Genomic DNA, 25382 nt, shown 5'->3' with positions numbered 1-25382 from the left:
AATAGAGACAAGATGAGTGGAATACCAGTCGGATGATAATTCAAACTTAGAACAAACAGAAATTACTATCAATGAATCACTGAAACCCAAAACGAACAAAATTATGATGAGTAATGACGTCCAACTCAAGGATAACAGGGTACATCTATAGATGAATAAACAAATCCTAAAACAAAAAATAAAATAAAATGAATAGTCAAACTTAAAATGAAAATAAATACGCACATACAGGAGCAGTACAGCTCCCCTTAACCTCCTAAGAGCTCGATTTTGTTATCTATTAGACAAAAATAAGAGGCAACGCTATAGCGTTGCCTATAATAAAGGGTCATAAGGCTTCAATGTATTATTATTATTTATTAGATTTTTCCCATAGGCACTTCATATGGAAAGAGTGGTCGCAAAAACTTTGGAGGTGGCTCACTCAATTGCAAATTAAAAGTTTTAGTGCCCTTTTTAAGAGTCAAAAGTGATCAAAGTGTAACCAGACCCCCCACAAACACACTTTTTTCCCCAAATGTATCCAAAATTTTGAGATAGCTATCTTGTCTAAAATAGTTCAAGGCCAAAATACAATGCGTTCGGGGTTGAAAAAAATCCCCTAGAGACCCCGTGGCCATTGCTGTAAGTTATGCTACTTGTTAACATGTAAGGTTTTTATGGAAGGGATGGCCGCATAAACTTTGGAGGAGACTCATGTGATTAGAAACAGAAAGTTTTTATTCAGAAAATAAGGCAGTTTTATCCTGGATCTCAAAAATAGCTTAGTGTATGCAACATTTCCTTGGTGAAACTTTAAGGAAATGTTGAGAGGGATGCCAAACACAATCAAAACGCTCTTTGTCCTTGTTAGTTGTAAAAAGGGAATATCTAAGGAACGGCTGATGGTTTTAGGTTGAAACTTTCAAGGAATGTTGACGGGATGTTGAAGAGAGATTGGAGGGCAACCAGCCCCCACCCCTCCTTGTCCTTTTATATGCCCCCTCTCCTCAACAATAGAGCAAATCTTATAATTGTCACTTTATTCAAACTAGTCAAAAAGTCTAAATAGCTATGCCTACGAGGATGCCACGCCCCAGAGCCCAAGAGCAAGGGTTGTAAATTATGCAATTTATATATTGTTTACATGCAGAATTTATCATTAGAAAAAAGGGAAGGTTTTGATTCTGTGTGTATTCGAAAAGGCCTAGGTTATTAAGGAGAAATTTTGGAGAATCTTGGGTATCTGAAACTACATCAAATGGCACTATGTGCATCCAGTTTAGCGAAAAGGTGGATCTGCAACATCTTAGGAAAGGCTGAAGGTATTAAGTTTATACTTTCAGGATATGTCGAGGGAGATGTTTTGAAGTGGTTGGAGGGCTTCCACCTCCCGTCCTATCCTCTCCTTATCTGTTGTTTCTCCAAAAACATTCGATCATAATTTTGAAATAGCCATCTTGTTCAAAACAGTCTAAAGGTCAAATAAATGGCATATGGAAACCTATGGAGATGAAATAACCATTCAAAGCTTTGGAGAGGAATACCAAACGCAATCAATACATATTATGTGTATACTAGTTGTCAAAAGGACGTATCAGCAATATTTAAGGAAAGACTGATGGTACTAAGTTGAAACTTACAGGGTGTGTTGAAGAAGGTTTTAAGGCCCCCCCCAACCCCTTTTTAGATGCCTCCTCCCCTAAACACTGATCAAAATTTTGAAAAAACAATTTTGTTCAAAATGTGCAAAAGGTCTAATAATTAAGCCCCCGGGAATGCAATACTCCTCAAAGCCACCAGGTCAAGGATTTTAATTTATACAACGTACCCTTCTTTAATTGCAAAATTTATCGTTAGGAACTGGGTGAATGTTTGATTCCGAGTGTGTTCAAAAAGGTTAGGTGTATTAAGGTGAAACATCAGGGATTGTTGAGGGGCATGTCAAAGAAGCTTTAGACTTTTACGGTTAAGAAATGAGGAAAAAAGGAGAAGCCTAACTCCTGTTTGCGGTAATTTTTCTTCGTTTTAAGTTTGACTTGAATATTCAATCTAATTTTTAGTTGTTTTGAAATTTGCTTATTCATCTATGTAAGTACCCTACCCGTTATCTCTGTGTTTTCTGATCGTTTATTTTAATTTCTGTGAATTTTCGTTTCATTTATTCTTTAGTAGTAATTTTTGGTCATTTTAAGCGTGAACTATTATAGGAATTTATTTCTAATTTAATATGGCTCTTCACTTTTCTTTGAAAAACTTCCGTTTCGAGAAGCTTTTTAATTAGTCAGAGGCAACGCTGTAGCGTTGCCTATAGTAAAGGCCATACGGAAGGCATATAGTAAAGGCACTTCATATGGAAGGGGTCGTCGTAGAAACTTCAAAGGGGGCTCATTCAATTGGAATTCGAGAGTTCTAGTGCCCTTTTTAATAGCTGAAAATGATTGGAGGGCAACTAGCCCCCCCCCCCCCCTGCCCCACACCCATCATTTCCCCAAACACATCCAATCAAAATTTTAAGATAGCCATTTTGTTTAGCGAAGTTGATTTACTGATAGAAAATATGTTTTGAGGAGGACACTTCCCCAAAACCCTCAGGGCACAGGTTTTAAGTTATGACCTGGGGGCATATAAGGTTTTTATAGAAGGCGTTGTCGTAAAAACTTCAAAATAGGCTCATTCGATTGGAAATTTAAAGAGCTAGTGCCCTTTTTAATAGTCAAAAGTGATTGGTGGGCATCTAGCCCCCCCCCCCCCCACGCCCAGCATTCCCCCAAACACATCCAATCAAAATTTTGAGATAGCCATTTTGTTCAGCGTAGTTGATTTCCAGATCGAAAATATTTTTTTGGGGAGTACACTCCCCCACAACCCTCAAGGCAAAGATTTTAATTTATATCCTGGGGGCATATAAGGTTTTCATAGAAGGCGGTGTCGTAGAAACTTCAAAAAAGGCTCATTCGATTGGAAATTCAAAGGGGTAGTGCCCTTTTTAATAGTCGAAAGTGATTTGAGGGCAACTCGCCCCCCTCTCACGGCCACCTTTTCCCCAAACACATCCAATCAAAATTCCATCCAATCCAAGAGTCTCTCTAATCTCCTAAATCGGGAACGGAGGAGATAAGTGAAGTTCCGCCCCGTATTGGATGAGTCTCCAACCTCACCCTCCCCCTCTCCTACTGTCTACGCTAAAGTTTTCTTTTTTATGCCAACTACGCTGCCCCCACTCCAAAGACTTTAATAAGGCAAAGTTTTGTATGGGAAGAACAGATGGTAAACCTATTATAAAATACTTAAAATTACAGCCATACTTAAAATAAGGTTAAAATACATACTTTGCGATAAATGCTAAATTATTGTGGCACAGAAAATCTGAAAAATGGTCTAATCAAAACGATCCTGTTCTTTCTGCATCAACAAATGGAATAGCCTAACTACTGTTTTTAGAAACTATTATTTCGTTCCATTCATTGTTTGCGTGAAAAAATCACGTTTGATTTATCAGAGGCATGTCATTAAGCTGTTTATAGTAAAGGCCATAAGGATTCTGTGTTTTATTATTATTAATTAAAAAAAAACCTTACATACAAAAGTAAAGTACAAAAGTAAAGAGCCAAAAGTACAAAAGTAAAGAGCCATATTGAACTCAGGACCAGCAGAAATTAATTCCTATTATAGTTAAAACTCAAAAAGACCAGAAATTACTGTTAGAGAATAAACAAAACCCTGAACGAACAGGAATTAAAATTAACTATCTTACAAACATAAAGATAACCGGTGCAAACATAAATAAATGAAAAAATGTCATATTGCTTCAATATTTTTTTACTATTTTCCCCCCAGAGGTGCTTTACATGCAAGGAGTGAAAATACCATATTGTGAAAAATAGTTGAAAGGTTAAGTAACAAAATTCTGGCGTCGACAAAACCCCCCAGGGCCCGGGGGCAGGAAGGGATTCTCGTACAAACTTCAGAGAGGGCTCATTTGATTGGAAATAGGGGTATAAGAGTTTGGGTATCGCCTCACTGCAGATGCCTAAAACCTACTGAGTCATTAGCGCTTTAATGAAAACAAATTATATTACAAATGTTTTCTTTTGTACTTAATATTGAAAATAAATATTAAAATTACAGTAAAATTTTGAACTGATGAGCTCTCAGCAATTAATATCATTATACATAAAATATTCAGTTTAATCTATCAGTTCTTTTCAAGATCCGTCAAGACAAATACAGTTTCACTACATACAAAATTTGGATACTTCCCCCTTCTTTAACTGCAAAAACCTAAAGCCTTCTGTGTCATTGGCGCTTCACTGAAAACGAATTACTCGTATATTACAAATTTATTCTTTTCCAGTTCTTACAGCATTGAAAATGAAAATAAATATTACAGTGAAAAAAAAAAATCTTGAACGAATGGATCTTTCAACACTAAAAACATGACGTCACGAATCAACTAAACCTGATTTGTTTCCTTAATTTTTGTTTTCGAATGTGGTTCCCTCTCCCCTAAAAACTTCTTTTTCGGAAGTTTTTCAATTAATAATAATAAAAACATGATGTCACGAATCAAATAAAACCTTATTTGATCCCTTAATTTTTGTTTTCAAATGAATTTCCCTTTGTCCTAAAATTTTAACTTAGGTCTATACCAAGCCTGAAATTTTAAACCAGATCATGATTTTTTTTTTACCCCCTAGGAATCAATAAAACCGATTTTTTCTCCCCTAATTTTTCGTCATTGTGAAGGTCCCTTTGGTCCTGTCTACTTGCCCTGGAAGTTCCAAAATGACCAGAGAAAAGCAATGTTTGACCCATTTTTGGGTTTACCGAATCGACACATCCCTGTTTTTTGAAAACATTGTTTTCCCTCTTAGGTTAGTTCGGCCCAGTATACATACTCATTAAGTTAGTACCCGATCGAAAAAAAAAAATATGGGCCTGTTTTTGGTGGCAAGAAGCAGTACAAAAACTTCTTTCCATATTTTCGTTGGCACTGAAGTTACCTTGTCTTTGTCTACGTGTCATCTAAGTCTTAATCAATCTGAGAAAACAACTTTGACATCAATAAAACCGATTTTTTCTCCCCAAATTGTTCGTCATTGTGAAGGTCTCTTTGGTCCTGTCTACTTGCCCTGGAAGTTCCAAGATGACCAGAGAAAAGCAATGTTCGGCCCATTTATGGGTTTACCGAATCGACACATCCCTGTTTTTTCAAAACATTGTTTTCCCTCTTAGGTTAGTTCGGCCCAGTATACATACTCATTAAGTTAGTATCCGATCGGAAAAAAAAAAAAAAAAAAAATATGGGCCTGTTTTTGGTGGCAAGAAGCAGTACAAAAACTTCTTTCCATATTTTCGTTGGCACTGAAGTTACCTTGTCTTTGTCTACGTGTCATCTAAGTCTTAATCAATCTGAGAAAACAACTTTGACATTCAGTTAATTTGAAATTTACTTAATATTATTAATCTAAGTTGGATGAGCTATTTTCTACTTATTATACTGGGTTTGCAACAATTTTCTATCAATAAGTTTTCTTTTTTCTTTACTTAATAATGACATCTCTCTTTCCACAATTCATCTTTGAAGTTAAGTTAATATATTCCGGAGCCAAAGGCCTGAAATCTCCTTCTGGGTTCGGTTTTATAAAAAAAAGAAGTAAAAAAATTCTTAAAATAGATTACAGTCTTTTTTATGGCTTCTTTAAAATTTTACTGATGAAAATGAGCTTCAACTTCCTGGCACACAAGTAAGCTTTAAGTTTTTTTTTTTTTGTTTAAGCTTGAAATAGGGAAACAACTAATACTTAGTAGTCGATTGTAGACCTGTCAAACACCAAACTTGGTTAGGTCAACTAGCTTAAAGATAACAATTGTTATTAGAATCGGAATGAAGGCTGAGTCAAGAAAAATCGTCTATTCAACACATAAAACATTTTTTTTTTCTTTTTACAGTGATGCTTGAAGGAATGCAGCTCCTTCACAGATTAAAAAAAAAGACAGCTACGTCGTGTAGGAGAATCTAAAATTGAATAATGTAGGCAAAAAGAAGGCTCAATTCTAGAAAATTCAATATAAATATCAAAGGTATCAGATTAATTGCTAAACTTGTATCACACAAATTACAAGTAACTAAATTTACTGTTGGATAAATTCAAGTGTAACAGACAGGTTGAAATCCACCTTTGGCTAGCCTAGTTCGGCTAGCAATACAAGATAAACAATTAAGACTACCCCATTGAAAATATTGCTCCATCTTTGATGTCCTTGGTATATTTTGGTGTCCTTAGGTACTTTAAATATGTATCCAGCTTTGATATAAATTTAGTTATAAGCGTCCTTCATATCGAATCCCAGTAATGTCACGAATAAGCACAAGAAAAAATTACCTCAGCTTCATCAACCATTTTTTGAAGTCTCACTTGTGGTGCGTCACATGGAGGAATAGCAGGTCTTTGTTTAGCCGAGAGTAACGGGGAAAGGAACCGCATCTGCGATCGAAGTGTATCCGCTGCTGACAAAAGAAGGAGACATACATTACGATGAATCTGTCGAGCATGAGCAAAGCGCAGAGAAAACGATGACATGGAAGAATTGCACTTGATACTGTTCTGTAACAAAGGAGCGAAGAAAATGAAACATGTTTTAAAATAGCGAAAAATTACAATTTTACGTTGAGACATACCAGCAAATCGTCACTGTCACACCTAAAGTTCGTATTTGATATTTCCACACTTAAGGAAAATTATGTTTAAGCTTACCTGAGCTATGGAAATTAAGGCATTTAAAGATTTGATCTCCAAGCAGAAACTCTATTGAACTTGTGTCACGTCATCCGTAGATGTTAACATAACTTTGAACTGGCATATGAAATAAACTTTGAAGTAGTTACAACCAAGCAAAAAAAAAAAAACTTATTTTAAAATTTTCAGGTACTTTTCCGGTTTGAATTAAAAGATTAAAATTATTGCTCAGACATCATAATTCGTCAATATTTTTGCAGTTTGTAGTTAAATAAAAATATTTTATTTAAAATATTCAGGAATTATACTAGTGTCAGTTGACAAATCAGTTTTTTTGTTAATACCCCCCCCCCAAAAAAAAAATACTGTATTTTACGTAACTATAACTACATGCTTTTAATAATGGTAAAAATCCTATTTTGATTTTCGTATGCAGAAAGATAATAATAACATTTTCTAGTACAGAGTTATAGAAAAAATGCAGTTTTTCGTAAAAAATTAATTTTGTATTTAAGATAATTTGTGTTAATTTTAAAAGGTTTTTAAATACATCAATTTCCTTTCAAATGAGCCAGTAAACAGCTCTTTATGATTTTCCAGTGCCCCGCCAGCTCCACTGGACTGTTAGCTACCGCTGCAACCCGGATATTCTAGTTTCAACTGACAAATCAGGTTTTTTTTAACTCTAAAAAAAATTACTAAATTTTATATAACTATATCTAAATGCTTACTATAATGTTAAAAAATCCTATATTGACCTTCACATGCAAGAGATTTGCTACCACAATGTTTAACAAAAATGTAGTTTTTCGTAAAAAACTGATAATGATTACTTATGATAAGTTTTAGACAAACAATTTCTAATTGTGTTTGGAATAACAGTTCTTATATACTATGGGTCAGATTTAATATTTTTTCTGATTCAAAATGATGGCGGATTCAAGGTGATAATATCCTCAGAGGGTAGAGGCATTGAGTATCTTTTCTGGGAAAATAGACATATTGAAAAATTATTTTTGGCAGTAATTTCAAACTTCTGATATATTTACCAAAATGTGTTTGCTAAGCTGTACCTAAAATGAGGATCAGTAGGACAGCGTATGTTCAACAACAATTTGATATTCCTGACACACCTTATCCTGCTGGTCCTCTTTGAGCACAGCTCAGCTATCTGCTTTTAGCAATTATTTAAGAAATGCGACAATGTCAACTGTGACCTTTAAACATAAGAGCGACGAAATCTACTATGTTTTCTGAGCGTTACACTATGGAGACAAAAAAGAATTTTCAGCGTAAATAGCTATAACACATATTTTTACACAGGAAACTATTAAAACTACTGAAACCTTGACCAGCAAACGAAAAAAAATAACTAACGATGGTAACGACATATATGATAAAGTTTAGAAGTAAAGTCACACCACGCACTAAGTAGCATCATCTAACTTTTATAAATAAAAAAAAAGTTAATTTATGAAGTCACTAAAATCTTACGAATATAAATATAATAAAACTATTACAAAGATTAGTCCATATTTCTTCATCTAAGTGGCATTTGTTAGCAGGTCTTAATTTTTTTTTATTTAAAGTGGCAACTAGTATTCCATTATCGGGTCCTGTTAGATACTGATAGAAATTATGCGCATTCTGAAAAACACACCCTGCATCGCATTCCTTCTAAAGAGATTAAATGGAATTATGTAGGCGATTTTATGAAGTAAATAATTAAATAAACCGGTCTATTTGTGAACATTAGCACAATTTGAACATGATCGCAAGGATAATAACTCCACGGTTGAACATTGGAATTATATTATTTTCCATACATAATATAATGGATTGCATCTAAGTTTAAATTCATATTAATGAGAGTAAATATGGCTGTATATTTATTTTATACATTGTTTCAAAACTACATAAAAAGTTTTTAGTAATAAAAATGGTAGCAAAGCTGAAAAATGAGGTGTGAAGCCTAGATGGGGAGTTAAGAGGTCACAAGCATATACCTTATATCCTTGCCTTAGCAGAAGATTAGATTAATTTCATTCTAGAGCCTCTGACATTCTAAATACCATACTTTACCAAGACTGAGAAGAAGAAGAAGAGAAGAAGATTTTTATTTGAATAAATCAACATAACAAAAAAACATATACCCCCAACAGAGAGCAAAGCTCGTAAAATTGGGTATTAATAATAATAAAAATAAAAAAAAAAAAAAAAAAAAAAAAACAAAAAAAAAAAAAAAAATTTCCTCATCAAAACAAAAGAGAGAAAGAAAAAAAACCTGGTTAAAGAAAAAAACAAAAAACATAACAAACATAAAGAAAACAAACGCTGGACAAGTGGGGCATGGAAGGCTATCCCAACATGGGTAACAAATATATAAAAAAAAAAAAAATAATAATAATAAAAAAAATTTCTATTCCACCATCACAGGTCAATACATAATTTTAATATTTTCTTCCTTAGAACTGATATTTGCCGAAATGACTCAATTTGAATTCTATCTTTCAGCCTATATTTATTTGAAATAAATGGTATTTGGTATCTAATTGAAAATCTAGATCTTTCACAATTAACAAAGGGAATTCGATATGTTCCAGAACACCTAAGAGCCGAAGGAGGGGGCAGAATCAACAGAGAAGTAACGGTAAAATTAAGTATTAATAAGTCGCATCTATCTCCCCATATCCTCACTTTTGTATTGGGCAAGCAATAACTGCTAATATGTACCATTTTCTCCATCGATTTTAAATTGTTCACTGAATTACACAAAATCATAGCTTAATTCTTTTTTTTCTTTGTCCCACCTTCTGAGGCAGCTGGCCGGATACCAGAGAAACTGAACAATCATTTAATGCGCTGAGCCTCTTAAACCAATTCTAAACCAATCTCTTAAGGCAATTCTAGTAAGTAAAATCTGAGAGAAATTATCAACTGAGAAAGATCATAACAGATGACGTAAGAAAAAATTTGATGACAGAACTGAACGATTTTTTGGTTGTTTTGGAGTTAGGTGTTTTCTCCTTCTTGAAATTTTGGCATCGTGTATTTCGTTTTTTTTTATGTTTCTATCTTACTTTTTAACAGTATCGTATTAATTGAAGTTTGATCAAGGAGCTCAGTCAGGTATTTATTCCCAGACTTACGAGCTGTGTTTTGTGTTGGGATGATTTATTATATAATATATCGCTATGGGGGCATGACATTCCTGGAAGTATAGCTAATAGACCTTTTGACTAGTTTGAACAAAATGACTATTCCAAAATTTTTATCAATGCAGAGCAGAGGGGGCACCTAAAAAGGGAGGAATGTTGCCCTCAAATCTCTTCAACATATTTTCGACATACCTTGAAAGTTCCAACGTAATACCCTCAGTCGTTCTTTAGATATTGCTGATATTCTCTTTTTCACAACCAGCAAGCACATAGTGTGTTTTGATCGTATTCGGCATCCCTCTCAACATTTCCTTAAAGTTTGACTTTAATACCCTAAGCTTTTTTGGAGACCAAGGATCAAAAAAGCCCTCTTTTCAAATAAAAATCCTTATGTGTTAACAACGGGCAACTTACATAACTTAAGAGTCCTTGCCCCAGAGGCAGGGAGGGTGGGGGGGGGAGTTCAACCCTGGAAACACAGGTATATGACCTTTCAACTATTTTGAAATTTTTTATCCGATGCACTTGCGTAAAAATGGGGGGCGTGGGTGGTTGTTTGCCCTCTGATCACTTTTGACTCTTATAAAAGGCAATAAAACTTCCAAAACTTCCAATTTCCAGTCGAATGAGCCTCCTCCAAAGTTAATACGATCGCTCCTTCCATAAAAACCTTAAATGTTAGCAATGAGTAAATTGCATAACTTGCAGTTCTTGGCTGAAGTTGATTTTCAAACCCGCTGGCATAGTTATTAAACCTTCGGACTATTTTGAACAAAATTGCTATCTCAAAGTTTTGATCGGAAGTATCTGGGAAAAAAGGCTTGGACGGCTGGGTGCCTTCCGATCCCTTTTGACTCTTAAAAAGGGAACTAGAACTTTTGGTCTCAAATACAATGAGCACTCTCCGGAGGTTATACGCCCACCCCTTCCATAAAAATCTTATATTTTAATAATAAGCAACTTGCATAAATTACAACCATTGTCCCCGCGCTATGAAAGGTTTTGTCAACCCCGGAGCCATAGTTATTTGACCTTTGGACTATTTTGAACAAAATGGCTATCAAAATTTTGATTGGATACATTTGGGTAAAAGAGGGCATGAGGGGGGGGTGTAAACCCCTGAGTTGTAGTTTTTTTTATTTAGGACTATCTTTAACAAATAATTTTTAACCAAAAATTTGATGTCCTGTTGGTTCAAACATTAACTTATGCGCATGGATAGTAAACAGTACGAAAATGTTGTCACTAACATGGTTTTGGATGGGATTTAATCTCAATTTTTTCTTAATTAGTTTTTTTTGTAAGGAGTTGTTATTGAAATTACATTTGTAATTGTATTGAGGTTTTAGCATTAATGTGGTTTTGGATGGAATTTAATCTCTTTTTCCTTAATACTTTTGTTTTGTAATGAATCATTATCAAAATTGCATTTTTAATTGTACTGTTATTGGAGAACAAAGAAACATTTATGGAAATCGAACTGAAAGAAACTTAAAACGAAAAGAAATTACTAGAAACAGGAGTTTGGATACTGCATATCCTACACCCCATTCTTTAACGCTTTTTTTTATTATAGGCTTCACGGCTCCATCACAGATGATGATTAGTCGCTAGTCCTGGTAGTTACCTCATTTTCTAATACTGAGTTACTTGTTATACCTTCTCTTGAACGCGTCAGGGGAAGGATTTTCCGGGATTACCTCTGCCGGCAATCTATTTCATGTGGCAACCGATCGCCGGGCAAAACTCGTTTTCAGATATTCTTGGTGGGGAGTACCCTGCTCAAGGTAGTCCTGACGAGCTGTACTTCGGCGAGTTGATCGCAAGGGCTTTGCTTTATCAGGAACGAGCTTCGATAGCTCCTCTGATGGAGGGTTATACAAGTACTTATAGAAAACCGACATGGACGCCACATCGGAACGTTCCTGGATCAGCTGTGGGATTTTAGCTTTCGTGTTGCCAGAGGTTGCTGCACACTCTGCTCTGTTGTGAATATGTTGGAGTGGAGCGATGTGGCTTTTTGGTGCACCAGCGAAGAGAGGACATGTATATTTCATGACAGGTTTGATGCACGAATTGAAAAGTGGCAGAATAGAATCTCAGAACTAAGGTTTTAGTTCTCCCATCCCATTATCGTCATTCAGCAAGCGAATTACTTGAAACTTCGATAAATTTACAGCTAAAACGTTTACTACAAACTTTAGAAAGCTTGATTTCATGTAAAGCTTAAACCCGGTAAATTTATTAAAACATCAGATTTGACGTTTTCCACCACAGAATAGAGTAAGTAGCATTCCCTTAGCAGAGGTCTTTTTTCCTTTCCCCATGCAGTGATATGGCAATTTCTAGTATCATTTCTCAGCTTCCGAATAGCCAGTCGGTTGAAGGTTTTGGCTTGCGTAATAATGTCCTTAAACAAAATTGGTCAGTTTGTCCCTAACCCCATATCAAATATAACTAACCTTTCTCTTTCTACCGATGTTTTCCCTGATTTGTTTAAAATTGCTTATGTTGTACCTTTGCATAAAAAAGGTGATTTCTCTCTAATTTTAAATTATCGACCTTCTCTTAATGTATCGTAGACTTTCTTCATTTGTATTTATCACTAATACGACTGCAGGAAATTCTCTTATAACTAATCATCAGTATGCCTTTTGCCTCTCTTTCTCTACTTTGCATGCACTTTCAAATGTCACAGTGTTTGTGCAAGTTAATCTGGACAAGGGGTTGTGTGTTTTGCGTCTATTTCTTGACTATTCGAAGGTATTAGAAATGATCGACCATTCTGTTCTTCTGTCTAAACTATCTGAATTTGGAATGCACAGAATGCCTCTGAATGGTTAAGATCTTATTTCTCAGGGAGGCATCAGTATGTTTCGGTTAATGATGCTCCTTTCTCTATTTTGCCTGTATCGAAAGGTATCCCACAGGACTCAGTTCTTGGACCAACTAATTTATATTAACCATATTATTGATAGCCTTTATCCCCGGGTGCATTGTTTCCTTTTTGCTGAAAACAGTAACTTTTTCATTGCTGCAGTGGACATCAGCCACTTCCGTAGCTGAAGGTCTTCTTGATAAAGCGAAGGAGTGGTGCAGGTCAAATGATATAGCTCTTAACGGAAAAGTGCTGAGATACATTTCAGGACCCCTTATCGTTTGTGTGACGCACAGGAGACAATCATCCTGACTCATGGGAACAATATTATACCGCAAGCTGCAATAATTTAATTGCTTGGTGTATTTCTTAACTGTTTTCTTCTTATAAAACCCATTTTACTCACATCCGTTCCCTCATCCTCCGTTAATCTTCAATGTTGCACCGGGTTAACTAATTTCTTCCCCCATATGTTATACTTTCTCTTTATTATGCTTTTATTTTTCCTTACCTTTCATGTTGTTGCTCAGTCTGGGGTAGTACTAACAAATCTCTTCTGTGCTCACTTCAAACAGCCCAAAATAGGGCAGTGAAGGCTACTTTTCTTCATCTTCGGCCCTATCCTTCTTCTGGTATATATAGTGATACTGGAATGGCTCCGCTGAACCGTATCGTACGTAGAACTAATCTTTATTTAGCGCATTCTGCTTTTTCAAGGTACATTTTCAGCGTCACTACAGCAGTTTTCTCACGGACAGGCTCAGGTAGGTACTCTTCTTCTTTGCGTAGTTCTACTCGCAGATTTACTGTACCTAAATAATTATCAACAGCAGCTCAGAGGTCTGCTGTTTATCAATTCATTCTGCTATAGAACTCCATTCCTACTGATGCCCCTCGATCTTTCTCCGAGGAGGTAGTTTCTCGGTGGGTCTTTTCGTAGTTTTAGTCCAGTAATTTTTCTCCCTTCTTTGCTTGTTTTCCCCCCTTCCTCTTTTCCTTTTTTTCACTTTTTTCGAGCATGACGTCACTTATTTGACCCGATCTTTGCGATTTTGTCCATTTGTAGTTGATAATTAAGAGGTTGTTTTAATTTATTGAGACATTTTCGTGTGTGCTGTCAGTTTGTAGCTTTACAAATGTTTAATGGATCCCGTTACAAGCTTGCTTTTGGGGACCCCTTTTTTTTTCGCTCTTTTCTGTTTGTGTTATATTTAGTATAAAATAAATGCTGATGAAGCTGACTGTAATTTTAAGGCACTACAATAAAAGTTAGAATCTGTGAGCGAAACAAGAAGCATAATTTGAGCTTCTAATCCGCGCTAGTTCAAACTTATTCATAGGCCAGTTTGAATGAGTGTTCAGTCAAATAGGGGCTGAATTGCATGGCGTGGAGTTAAATAAGGCTGAATTGGATGGGGGGTAGGCGAAAAGGGATTGATTTGAATAATGATTGGATTGCGCGGAGGTTGAGTTAAATGGGGTTGACTTCGATTGGAGTTGAGTTAAATGGTTTTAGTTGAGTGGGGCTGAGATAAACGGGGGTCGAATAACACGTGTATTAGACCGCTTTTGGAGTATGCTGCCCCTGTGCGGCATTTCGGCTTAACTCTGGAAGAATCTAACCGCATTGAAAGAATCCAGAAACGTGCTCTTGTTATAATTTCCCGTGGACCTGAAATTCCGTATTCTGAACTATTAGTTAAGTTTGAGTTGGTTTCGCTGGAGCGAAGGAGGCTGAAGCTAAGTATGGATTTCGGCAAAAAATGCCTTGATAATAATCAAAGTATAAACACATACAACAAGTACTGACAAAACCTATCCTCTCAACACAAAAAAAGTGACCCTTTGTCCGCGTCTCCGGAGACGATGCGAACCTGGTGCCTAAATTTTTCAAGTTGCGTAGGGCGTTATACTTGTTCCATAGTTTGATAGTCACCTACGGAACCGGTTCCGTAGGTGAATATGCTTTGATCAGATGTGTTCTGAATTAAAGAGACTGATCCTGATATAAAGCTTGTGATTAGAATTAGGACAATGAAAAAATGAGGGTGCTTTATTGAGGAGCATATTTAAATGAATGCCTTCTATTTTGAAATAGTTTCACTCTACCCTATTAGATTTTATGTGATGTTTACCGACACCCATTTATCACGCCTATATTTACGATTTGAGAGTGCTACGCGTAAATACTTGTATATCGAATGGAAAATTGCTTTGATTATTACAATTGTTTTCATCTTCCTCTAATCTATCCTTTTTTCTCAATATTATTGACGTCAAAACTTGAAAATTTGATAATTTATTTCGAAAGTATTTATTTTTCCTGTCATTGCATGGCAACTGGATTAAAGAAATTAGCCACGTAAATTGTATTAATGGTATTTGATAGAATCTACTTTTATTTAATTTGTTTCAGAACCGTACGAAATTTATTTCTTGTTTGTCCCCTAAGCTCCTTGATTGGAGGCCGGGATTTGCTGATATAGGCCCACTATATTCTTCGGAAGGAAAGCAAAAAAAAGCACACACATCTGGGATGCTTTGTTTAATGAGCAGCTTTTACATGTATTTTTATTGTTGTGTGCTGCAAAATTAATTATAGTAGCCTATGGAGCACTGAGTGTATGGAGCACTCGTCAACTGATTCAGACTTTTTTTTGCGTTTCGCACAAATTTAGCTCGCTTTTTCAGAGCTTATTTGAAACCAGATTAGTCTTATATACGAGTAATACGAAACAGACGAATAAAAGTGTGCTTTATTATATAATGGAAAGAAAAATGAAAACGATGTAGTTTGTTGTAAAACAATTTCGTTTGAAAATCAGTATGCTATTCTCTAGAGTTCTTTCACTTCTCCTTCGAAGCGTTAACGGATTTTCTCGTGGAACATCATCGCTACTTGTGGATCAAAGAAAAAGCTAAAAAGCAAAAAAAAACGAGGGGGAGTTACTATTGATTGATAAAAACAAACATGTGAGTTTCTTGTGAAAAATACTACCCCAAAACGTTGGAATGAGTTTCAAGAACAGTTAGGATAATGATAATCTTGATCAGAAGTGCACTTGCAGATGTGGTTTAATGGTACATGACCGCTGTATTAATAGTTCTTCCAATTTTTCTTTTTTTTTAATTGCAACAGAATAAAAGAAACAAGAAAATAAATAATCCCAACTTATTAATTCGCTGAGTAATTTTCCATTCCAAAATCATAATTGGCAATCATTCCATAAAATATTTTTCATTTCTGTAAAATAGTTTAAGAGAATCGAGAATCGCTAGAAGTACCATTGCTTTAGAAAAATTCATTTTAGAATAATCCAAAAACGTTTTTAGAAAATTCAAACAATATAAGAACAAATAAATATGGTTAACCACGGAATAAAAAATATTTAAAAGTAAATGCTTTTAACTTAGCTGCTTTTATTTTTTCCGCAGAGAGCACTTCTTTCCATCTTCTGGTTTTCAAATTTAGTGATGTAAAAGATACGCATTCGAAACAAGTACTGTACAAAACACTCGCGAGGAAATAGGTCACACGAAATTGGGATTAACAGTTGGGACGCTCTTTCCCATGCTTGCCGTACGATTCCCTCGTTCCAGCAGTGCGTCATTTCAGTCTGGATGATGTACTCTAGTTTTTTTGCAATACTCAATCAAGGAGATTGCAGGAACAAAAAGGTTTGAGAAGTCTGAATTGGCTTCTTCATAAACTTTCATCCGCATGAGATCAAACACTGAATCAAAAAGAGAAATACCTGATTCAAACAGCCCAGTTCTACACTTATTACACGAATGCTTTTCCAGAATCTTTTTTGCAGAGTACCCCACTGCGTATGCAAAATTTGATTCCTCTGTTAAGGTGAAAACCTCAACATTCTCATCAAAATCAAACTCGTGAGGCTCATGAATGTCGCTGCTATCACGTCCGGCTTGCACAATTCTCTTTGCATGAGGGTTAACTGATGAAAAAACTTCGGATAAAAGAGATTGATGGAAAGAAAGTGCTTCACAATTCCCCGTCGAATTTGAAGAAACCGAAAAGCTTCTAAACGTTGCTTGCTTGTAAAGGGCAGGAGAATTGCGACGCAGTAGGTTTACCGTTTAAACCCCCAGAGCGTCGTAGTAAGCCGTAGAAATGCTCTAGACTATCCTGGTTAAGTCTCCTCGTACAAACATATTTAAACCCATGCTTCATCAAATCTTCTGATAGACCGAGGATGGCAGAAATAGTCAGCTGCCATCCCTCTACAATAGATTGTTTTCCCAACATCTTTTCCCACACTATTAACAAATTTTAAATCGCCTAAAAATGAACTAGCCGACCTCAAAAATTGGAATGATGCGTTTTCCCTACAAATTGGGCGTCTATACATTTTTTTTTCTCTAAAAATCAAAGAGAATTAACGCAGTCGAACAGCTTATCAATGAAATTTTACAACCTTTGCTCTTCCTGCGGCCTTCGGATGTAACAAACCTTTACTCACGTAAAAATTGAAACAATAAAGAAACAATAAATGGAAACAATAAAGAAAAAAATATAGTGTCAAAGACGAAACTTGGATTTCGAGAGGCTTAAAACGTGCTAGTCTTTTCTGCATAACTTTTTTTTTGTGCTTTGAAACTTGAAAATATTGGAGTTTACCATTAAAAGGTGCACCTTCCGATAAATTGACCATAAGTTTGGGGGTAAGTAGCCAAAGTATTTGAAATTGAGCTATAATACAGCTGTGACTTTCTGGTCATTTATCGTCTTTATAATTAGTGTAAATTGTAAAATCCCTCCCTTAATATTTTTTGTTTGCTCACTTTTTCTCACTGAGTAGGCTACAGCATTGAATTAACCCAATAAAACGTATATAACTACGGCCCATTTCCAGATTTCTCATTAGCCTATAACCTATAGCCTAGACTAGGTCAGTATTTGCTAGTTTTCGGCTCTCTCGGGGTTCAAGTCTTTGCCCTGGGGCCCTATCCCGAATCTCTCCGTCTCCTCGAAAAGTTTGTTTTATAGAATCTAGGGGATGAAAGGAATCCCGCCATTCTGGAATTTTCTAAATTTATATTTTGATAGCCTACAACATTGAATTCTAAGTAGATCATGGTATGTTCATTTCTTAGCTATCTCATTATGGTACTAGAATAGAACTTTTCTGAAGTTTTAAAAAAAAAAACATTTCAAAGCCTACCTGTTATTTGGCACAGCAAGTAATTTGACTCCTTTTTCTTGTGCATTTTTTTCGATTAATGTCGCACCCTTCAAAAAAGCATCGAACGCCCATTCTGGTTGCTCGCCGACAACGCTTAATAAAAATCAGTTTTTTAAGCACAATACTTTTTCTGTATGTCAATATCGCAGGATTTATTCTTTAATTTCAACCTGCTAATATTCGAAAATTACCCGGTCACTCGACGTATGAATCACGCTCTAGCATAATTTATTGGCTTGGAGCGATTAAGTAGTACAGCATTTTGCGTCTAGAGGCGCTGAGGTACGCGGGGTCACTTTTGGAGAGTTTTGTCAGTACTTTGTATGTGTTTATACTTTGATAATAATAAACACCGTGATATCCTTCCCTCAGATTTTATCCCTAAACGACCACCAAGGGTTGTCGCGGGACCAGTCCTAAAGCTGACAAAAATAAAAGCCAAACATTTGCGGTATGATAGAACGTTTGTTCCCAGTTTCGTGAATGAGTAAAATGTTACCCTCTAAAAAGTAGCATCTTTATTTTCGTTTATTTGTGCATTTTTATGTATTTTTATGTATTAATATGATGTATCTTTATGACACATTGACCCATCTTTATGACACATCTTTATTTATGTTTATTTATGTATTTTTATGTATTAATATGATGTATCTTTATGACTTTTGGCAATTGCTATGAAAGTGGTTTTAGAATATAATGATTTGATTTGACGTGTGCCGTAAACTGCTTAACGTATAATGCAAAATTTTCTCAGTGTCAAACACGATTAAAGATAATCCAACAATCTAAATCAAGTTTAAATTCTCAGGGGCCTAAGGGGCACCAGTAGGATAGGCCTACTTAATGAGTGTGAATCCACTGTCAATTTTTTTTACCATTATTTAGCAATGAGTTAATTCATTCAACCGTTCATAATAACGAATCATAACTATGAGACTGAGGGGAAATATTTTACTCACGAATAGAACTAAAAGTAACGTAATCAATCCCAAATACTTCATTGCCTATGCTTCATTCACAAAAGATTTTTTGACTTAAGCAAGAATGATACGATTTAGCTTAATTTTCACTCTTAATAAGATGTCAATGATTTAAATTAAAAAAAATTAAAAATAGCTTACAATCGATCCAAAGAGAACTGACTCCATCGTGGCATCAACAAATTTCAATGCTGGCAAAGTTTTACTTCCATTCCAAGTTTTGCTGCTTTTAGGGGCACTGTGAAGATAATCTGATTTGTAAATAGTAGTTCGAATAAGGTCAGTCCCAACGAAATATAAATAGTTTAGTTTTAAGGCCCTAGGCATAATGGGCAAAGATCCATTTCGTAATTTGGGAGTAGGAGAGCAAAATGATGGGATATATCTTTCAGCCAAGAAGCTCAAATAAAATCTACATCTTTTTAAAAGTTTCAAATTTTGAACATAATATTTTTCAATGATAAATGGAAATAGCGGCTCGATACATAATAAAAGCAGCATTATATATGATAACATAAAAGATGGGTATGAAAATCAAGCCTATGTACACAAAATGACAGCTTTTTAATGCATTTATGAATAATACGCGAAATGAATAATCTTGCGAAAAGCGAACGTATCCACTCAATCGTTTCTTCTTCCGTTTAAACACTCGATTTTTCTTTCATCCGGCGTTGACCTTCTCTTTTTGAAGTACTCCAAAACTAAGATTTAGCAGAACAGGCACTTAACTCAAAAACTAAATTAGAAATACTGCTGTGGCACGATGGCAAAAATCGTCACATTTCGCTAAAACTTTTCCATAAAGCTGATAGAATAGAACATGAACAACTATATTCGGCCTATAACTATAAATCGATTGTCCAATGTCATACATCGATTGTCCAATGTCATACATCGATTGTCACGACGATGGCAAGGCATCATCAAACATCCAGTATGATACATAGTATTAAATCTATGGTGTAACTATATAATGAGTTTGTTTCTCTGTTGTTAACTCCCTCCCCCTCTTTCTCAACAAAATAAACTTTGTTGACTCCGCCTCAAACGGTAGCCTGGTTATACCACAGCCCCCGTACAAGTACAAATAAAAGCTAACAATAGTTCAAATGGTGTAGCATCGATCGTTGTTTCCTAAAAGTACTTAAATTCATCTCCTTCTCTAGAACACTCTTGCATTGCGCCTCCAATTGTCCAACCAACAAGATAGACACAAATGTACAGGGCTCGGTTCGATAATCTTGAGGTTGGCAAGTCGAGAACAGAGTACTTGAAGAACAGCTTCATCCGACCTTGCACTTCGCTCTGGAATGATCTTCCCGAGGAAGTTGCCCTCAAAAGTTTCTCTGTTGATTCTTTCAAAAGAAGATTGAAAAGTCGTCTAAGAACCTCGATAAAAGACTAACGGCAAATCAGAAATATAATTATACCTGGCACTGCGAATTTAGGAATAAAAAAAAACAATAAAAAAACTCAGTCTAGTGTTTGTCCAATCTGTATTTAAAATTCATAATTTCTAACATGAATATAAATATATCAACAGAAAATATCCTGTAGATGAGGAGGAATGGTGCCCCCTCAACTCCCCACTCTTTACCCTAAAATATAACTAGTCCTTAACTGAAAGCATTTACTATTCCAATTGAGGCTTTGTGCAAATAAAAATAAGATATGAAACCTATTTCAAAAAAAGTCTTCTGGCCACTGTCATAAACGAAATACAAATGAATGAACAAAATAAATAATTGCAACATTAGGGGTGGTCACAAGGTATAAGGTAAAAAAATATTTTCGTTATAATGCCGACGGGACCCCCCTAATATTTGCCATTGGTCTAGAAAATAAGATTTGGAAAGTTTTAGCTCAATCGGATAATGTTACCCGTGCCTCATCGAGATTAAATGTGAAAAAAACGATTTTTTTGCACAAAATCACCGTTTTTTACTGATAAAATAAAAAATATTTGTCCTAGAAATTTTATTCTTAGTTCATTTCATAGGAAATGTTACTATCATCAAGTTTTACTCCAACCACTTTTTTGTTTAAACGTTTATATTTGAAGATATCTATTATCTGTCACTCTGCTGTCGTGTCTGTTTTATTTTTATTAAATTATTAATTTTTTTATATTAATATTATATATTTATTTCTGTTTTTTTTTTAAATTTTTTTTTTTGAGTATAATATTCCAGCTTTTTATTTTAATTTTACTTTATTATACTGCATCGATGATATCTGTTTTTCTTTTTTTTTTATATATTTACACAGCAGACTGCGGCATTATTTTTATTATTTTAATATCTTATGAACCTGTACTACTCCTTTCTTGTACAACGGTTTATGGGTACCAATACCCAATCGTTTTAAATAAATATACTATACTATTATAACTTATTAAACAATATAATAATAAAACATAAAATAAACATTTTTTCAACTTTATAAATGTTTTTACGAATTGCAAGTTAGTGGTTACCTATCTGGTATATAGTTCTATCCCTTAAAGGGTTGGATTTGTTACAAAAGAGCTGTTGCCAAGGGCCCTTTCTTCAGAAAATCCCTACCTGGAATGTCATAAACCATTTCCTTCCTTTTGTGTTCCTTGTCTGAGATGCCAGGGGGTTTTCCCACTCTTTAAAAAGTGTAACGGAGAGGTCAGAGGGCTTCAGTTAACGTTTGGTTTTCAAACAGTGAACATTATTGAACAACGCTCTTCTAGTGAGTTTTTTCTTGTGAGGTTTGAGGGACTATGTCTTCTACAGCGTCAACGAGCCATGCTCGTTCGGGTTCGAGTTCAAGGCAGAAAGAAATGGTGTATTTGATTGGCCACATGTCTCATCAAATCACTGGCAGTAAATTACCCTCTAATTGTCAAGTTTTACGCAGCTTATTTTATAATATACGGCAAGTGAAATTGAACACCAGAGAAGCTGCAAGACTTACAATACAGGAAGTTGTCATTTTTTGGGAGAAAGCTAAGATACCAACCAAACACTTTAAAGATTGTGTTGTAAAGCTTGAAAAACTGTACGAAGAGTGGAGAAAACTACAAAAAAACGCTAACAGATCTAAAAGCACAGCTCAAAATAAAAAAGTAGAAGCTTTCAAGTCAACCCATGATGACCTCTTTGATATTGCTCATCAGGATGCATTAACAAACACTGTTGAAGAAGACAAGCAGTTTTTGTTACTCCAGAGAAAAAAAGGACGTCCGGGCTGCATGGGAGGGGTTGACATGAATTTTGTGAACGCAGAACAACGAAGAGAAAAGAGATGAGCAGCTGAGATGGCGAGATTGGAAAAATCACAAAACGAATTAGGTTAGAAGAGTTTTTCTCTCTTTCTTTCACGTTTTCCTATTATTTTTCTCTTCAAATTATTCGACTTGATAACTAGTTCGTGAGTGCGTGGCTTAGTGCTTGTTACCTTTTAATGAGTTTTATCCTTTTTTTTGAAGGTGTAAATTTCATTGCACAACTAGAATCTTCAGCAAGCAGTACATCAACAGAAGAGGACCAAGAAGATATGGAGGGGAATTTTCCCGACACAGAGGATGGAGAACCAGAAATAAAAGAGAAAGAAGTACGCTAGAGGAAGTGAAGAGATTATAACCGAAAAATTATCTTTATTGTTAGATAGATGTAGTATTTCTGATAGAGACCCAGTTCGAATAATATCAGCTACTGCAGAGACGTTAGGTTTTGACTCACAAAATTTAATTGTAAGTATAAGTTTAATACGACTTCGCAGACAACTATTCCGAAAACAAAGGACAGAACTTATCAAACGTAGATTCAAAAATTCCAATTTAGAAGGAATTGTTTTGCCCTGGGACAGAAAACTACTTCCAGATGTTTTGGGTAAAGAAAATGAAGAAAGGGTCGCAGTTTTGATTAGTTGTGGGGATAAAGAACAGTTGATAGGAGTTCCTCAGCTTGAAAATGGTATGGGAATTACTCAGGCAAAAGCTGTATTTGCAGCAGTTGAACAGTGGGGGGCAGTTGAGAAAATCCAGGCAATGTGTTTTGATACCACTGCGGTAAATACTGGTCGCCTCAACGGAACCTGCGTTTTGTTGGAGCAATTAATAGAGAAAAATCCTCTTTATTTAGCATGTCGCAGCCATATTTTCGAAATTATTCTCAAATCAGTTTTTGATTTAAAAATGGGCACAACTACTGGACCCCACCCAAATATTTTTAAAAAGTTTCAGACTGGACGGTCGAAGTTAGACAAGACAAAATACAAAACTGCTATTGAACATAAGAATATTAGACATAAAATAGGGAATTCAGATGAAATATCAATTTTTCTTATGGAACAATTAAAAAACCAACAGCCAAGGGTTGATTACAAAGAATTTATTCAACTTTCGTAAATTGTTTTAGGACGTACTCCCCCAAAAGACACTTTTTTCAAACTACCTGGTGCCATTCATCACGCTAGATGGATGGCAAAGGCCATTTATTGTATCAAAATATATCTTTTCAGGGATCAATTTACATTAACAAATTTAGAAGAAAAAACTATCACTGACATTTGTTTATTTTTAATAAACATTTATGTAAAAGCGTGGTTCAACGCCCCCAAGCCCACTTTGACCCCCAACCAAGACCTACAATTTTTAAAATCTCTTGTAAAATATAGAGAAATCGATAAAGAACTTGCAGACAAGGCACTGTCTAAAATGATAAATCATTTGTTTGACCTCAATTCTGAGCAAGTCGCATTTTCTTTCTTTGATGAAAATGTAGATAAAAGTGCGAAAACAAACATGGCTGTAAAAAGTCTACAATTAATTCCAATTGATGAAAAAACATGTGATAATAGGGATGTGAAAGCAAAACTCAGTCTCGACCAAGTGGATAATTTATTGGACAAAGATATTGATTTTTTGTTTCTCATCGAACTCTAAATTTTTTCAAAAGATTTGAAATTGATACAGAATTTTTAAATACGGATCCTTATATATGGTGTGAAAATGCACATTACTTAAAAGCAAAAAAAAATAGTGAACGGTTTTAAGGTTGTCAATGACACAGCTGAAAGAGGGGTAAAATTAATCCAAGACTTCAATTGCTGTTTGACAAAAGACGAGGAACAACGTCAGTTTCTGTTACAAGTTGTATCGGAATGTCGAAAAATATTTCCTGACTCTTCAAAAGCCACGTTATCTAAGCCATTACCACCTTAATCTGATAATTAATTGTACTTCTTTCTTTTATAATGCTTTCTTTTTCATATTTTAAATAATAAAATTTTGAACATTATTTCTTCTTGTTCTTTATACCTTTTTCCTTTTCTAATCTCCTCAATTCATCATTTTCAATTTGGATTGTTTCTGTATTTACTTTGAAAACAGTTTTAACTACACTCTTTTTTATGTACCAATTGAGAAAATAAATTAGGCAAAATTTGGACAGCAGATGTAATTAAATCTTGCAATATTGTTAGGTATTTTATTTTAAAAAATCCATTATTATAAAAAGTTAAAAATTTAACCTTGATGAGGCACGGGTTAACCTTATCCGATTGAGCTTAAACTTCACCAATCTCAATTCTTAGCCATTTGGCAGCTTTTAGGGGGGTCCCCTCAAAATAATTCCAACATTGATTTTTTGTGACCACCCTAATGCAACATATAAAATGCAAATGAATAAATTCTTTCTATCTCGATGCATTATGAAAAAAAACTTTTCGCAACTTTGCTTTTACATTAGAGCATTCATTCCTGAACCATTGGTGGATTTAAGTCAAGCTTTAGCGTAAAGAGCGCAGTTTGAGGAGCAGAAGTTCTCCTCATGGATAACTTATGTTCGTTTTGATTTTTAATTTACACTTTAGATTCATTTGAAAAGTTTTTGATTTATGTTCATTTTGATATTATTTTCGCTGTAATATATAAATAGGAGGGAGCTTCCATCCCAGTTCCCTCGGGCTATTGCGGTGAAACCATAATAGTATATTTTTATTGCCCATTATAATGTATAAAAACAAACAATTAACGGAATGGGAACAAATGAAACAATACCTAGCTATTGACGCTAAAGTCTTTTTCGTACTTTCAAAGGAGCTATTTACTCTAATTAAATAGTCTTTGTGATTCAGGGGCCATTCTTAAAGAATTGGAACAACATTCGAACTTTAGCGTAAAGAGCGATGTATTGACGAGGGGGCGAACCCATCATATACGTAATAATTTCTGTTCGTTTTAAGTTTAATGTTGCTCCTTACTTTCAGTTGAAAAAAACGTGTTTTTATTCATATTTAATAGCACCTAAGGGGCTGGTAACTCCATATCTGGCCGATACTGGTCGAAATTTGAAGTTTATCTTTCCTATACCAATTAACAATGTTTCAAAAGCGATTTTCCAGGAAGTGACGATTACATTTTAGGGCAAGGTTCGTTGGAACAATAGCCGACTACTCCG

At 35.0% G+C, this 25382-nt stretch overlaps 1 protein-coding gene across 4 annotated transcripts in view; it reads right to left on the bottom strand.

The window, feature by feature from the left end:
• LOC148944383 (protein FAM135A) overlaps positions 1-25382 on the bottom strand; it is a 76980-nt gene that overhangs the window by 31324 nt on the left and 20274 nt on the right. For 3 of the 4 annotated variants that reach the window (XM_089100260.1, XM_089100262.1, XM_089100261.1), the window contains 2 exons: positions 19090-19186; positions 6369-6590 (listed from right to left, as the gene is read on the bottom strand). In XM_089100260.1, the coding sequence (XP_088956386.1) occupies positions 6369-6590; positions 19090-19186 (319 nt within the window). The remainder of the gene's footprint in view (positions 1-6368; positions 6591-19089; positions 19187-25382) is intronic. The other variant, XM_089100263.1, reaches the window with a different exon arrangement.

This window comes from Artemia sp. Qi Xiang Cuo, chromosome 14 (genome assembly GCF_049724085.1).
Source record: "Artemia sp. Qi Xiang Cuo chromosome 14, ASM4972408v1, whole genome shotgun sequence".
NCBI lineage: Eukaryota > Metazoa > Arthropoda > Branchiopoda > Anostraca > Artemiidae > Artemia > Artemia sp. Qi Xiang Cuo.
This window is presented reverse-complemented; position numbering and strand designations above follow the sequence as displayed.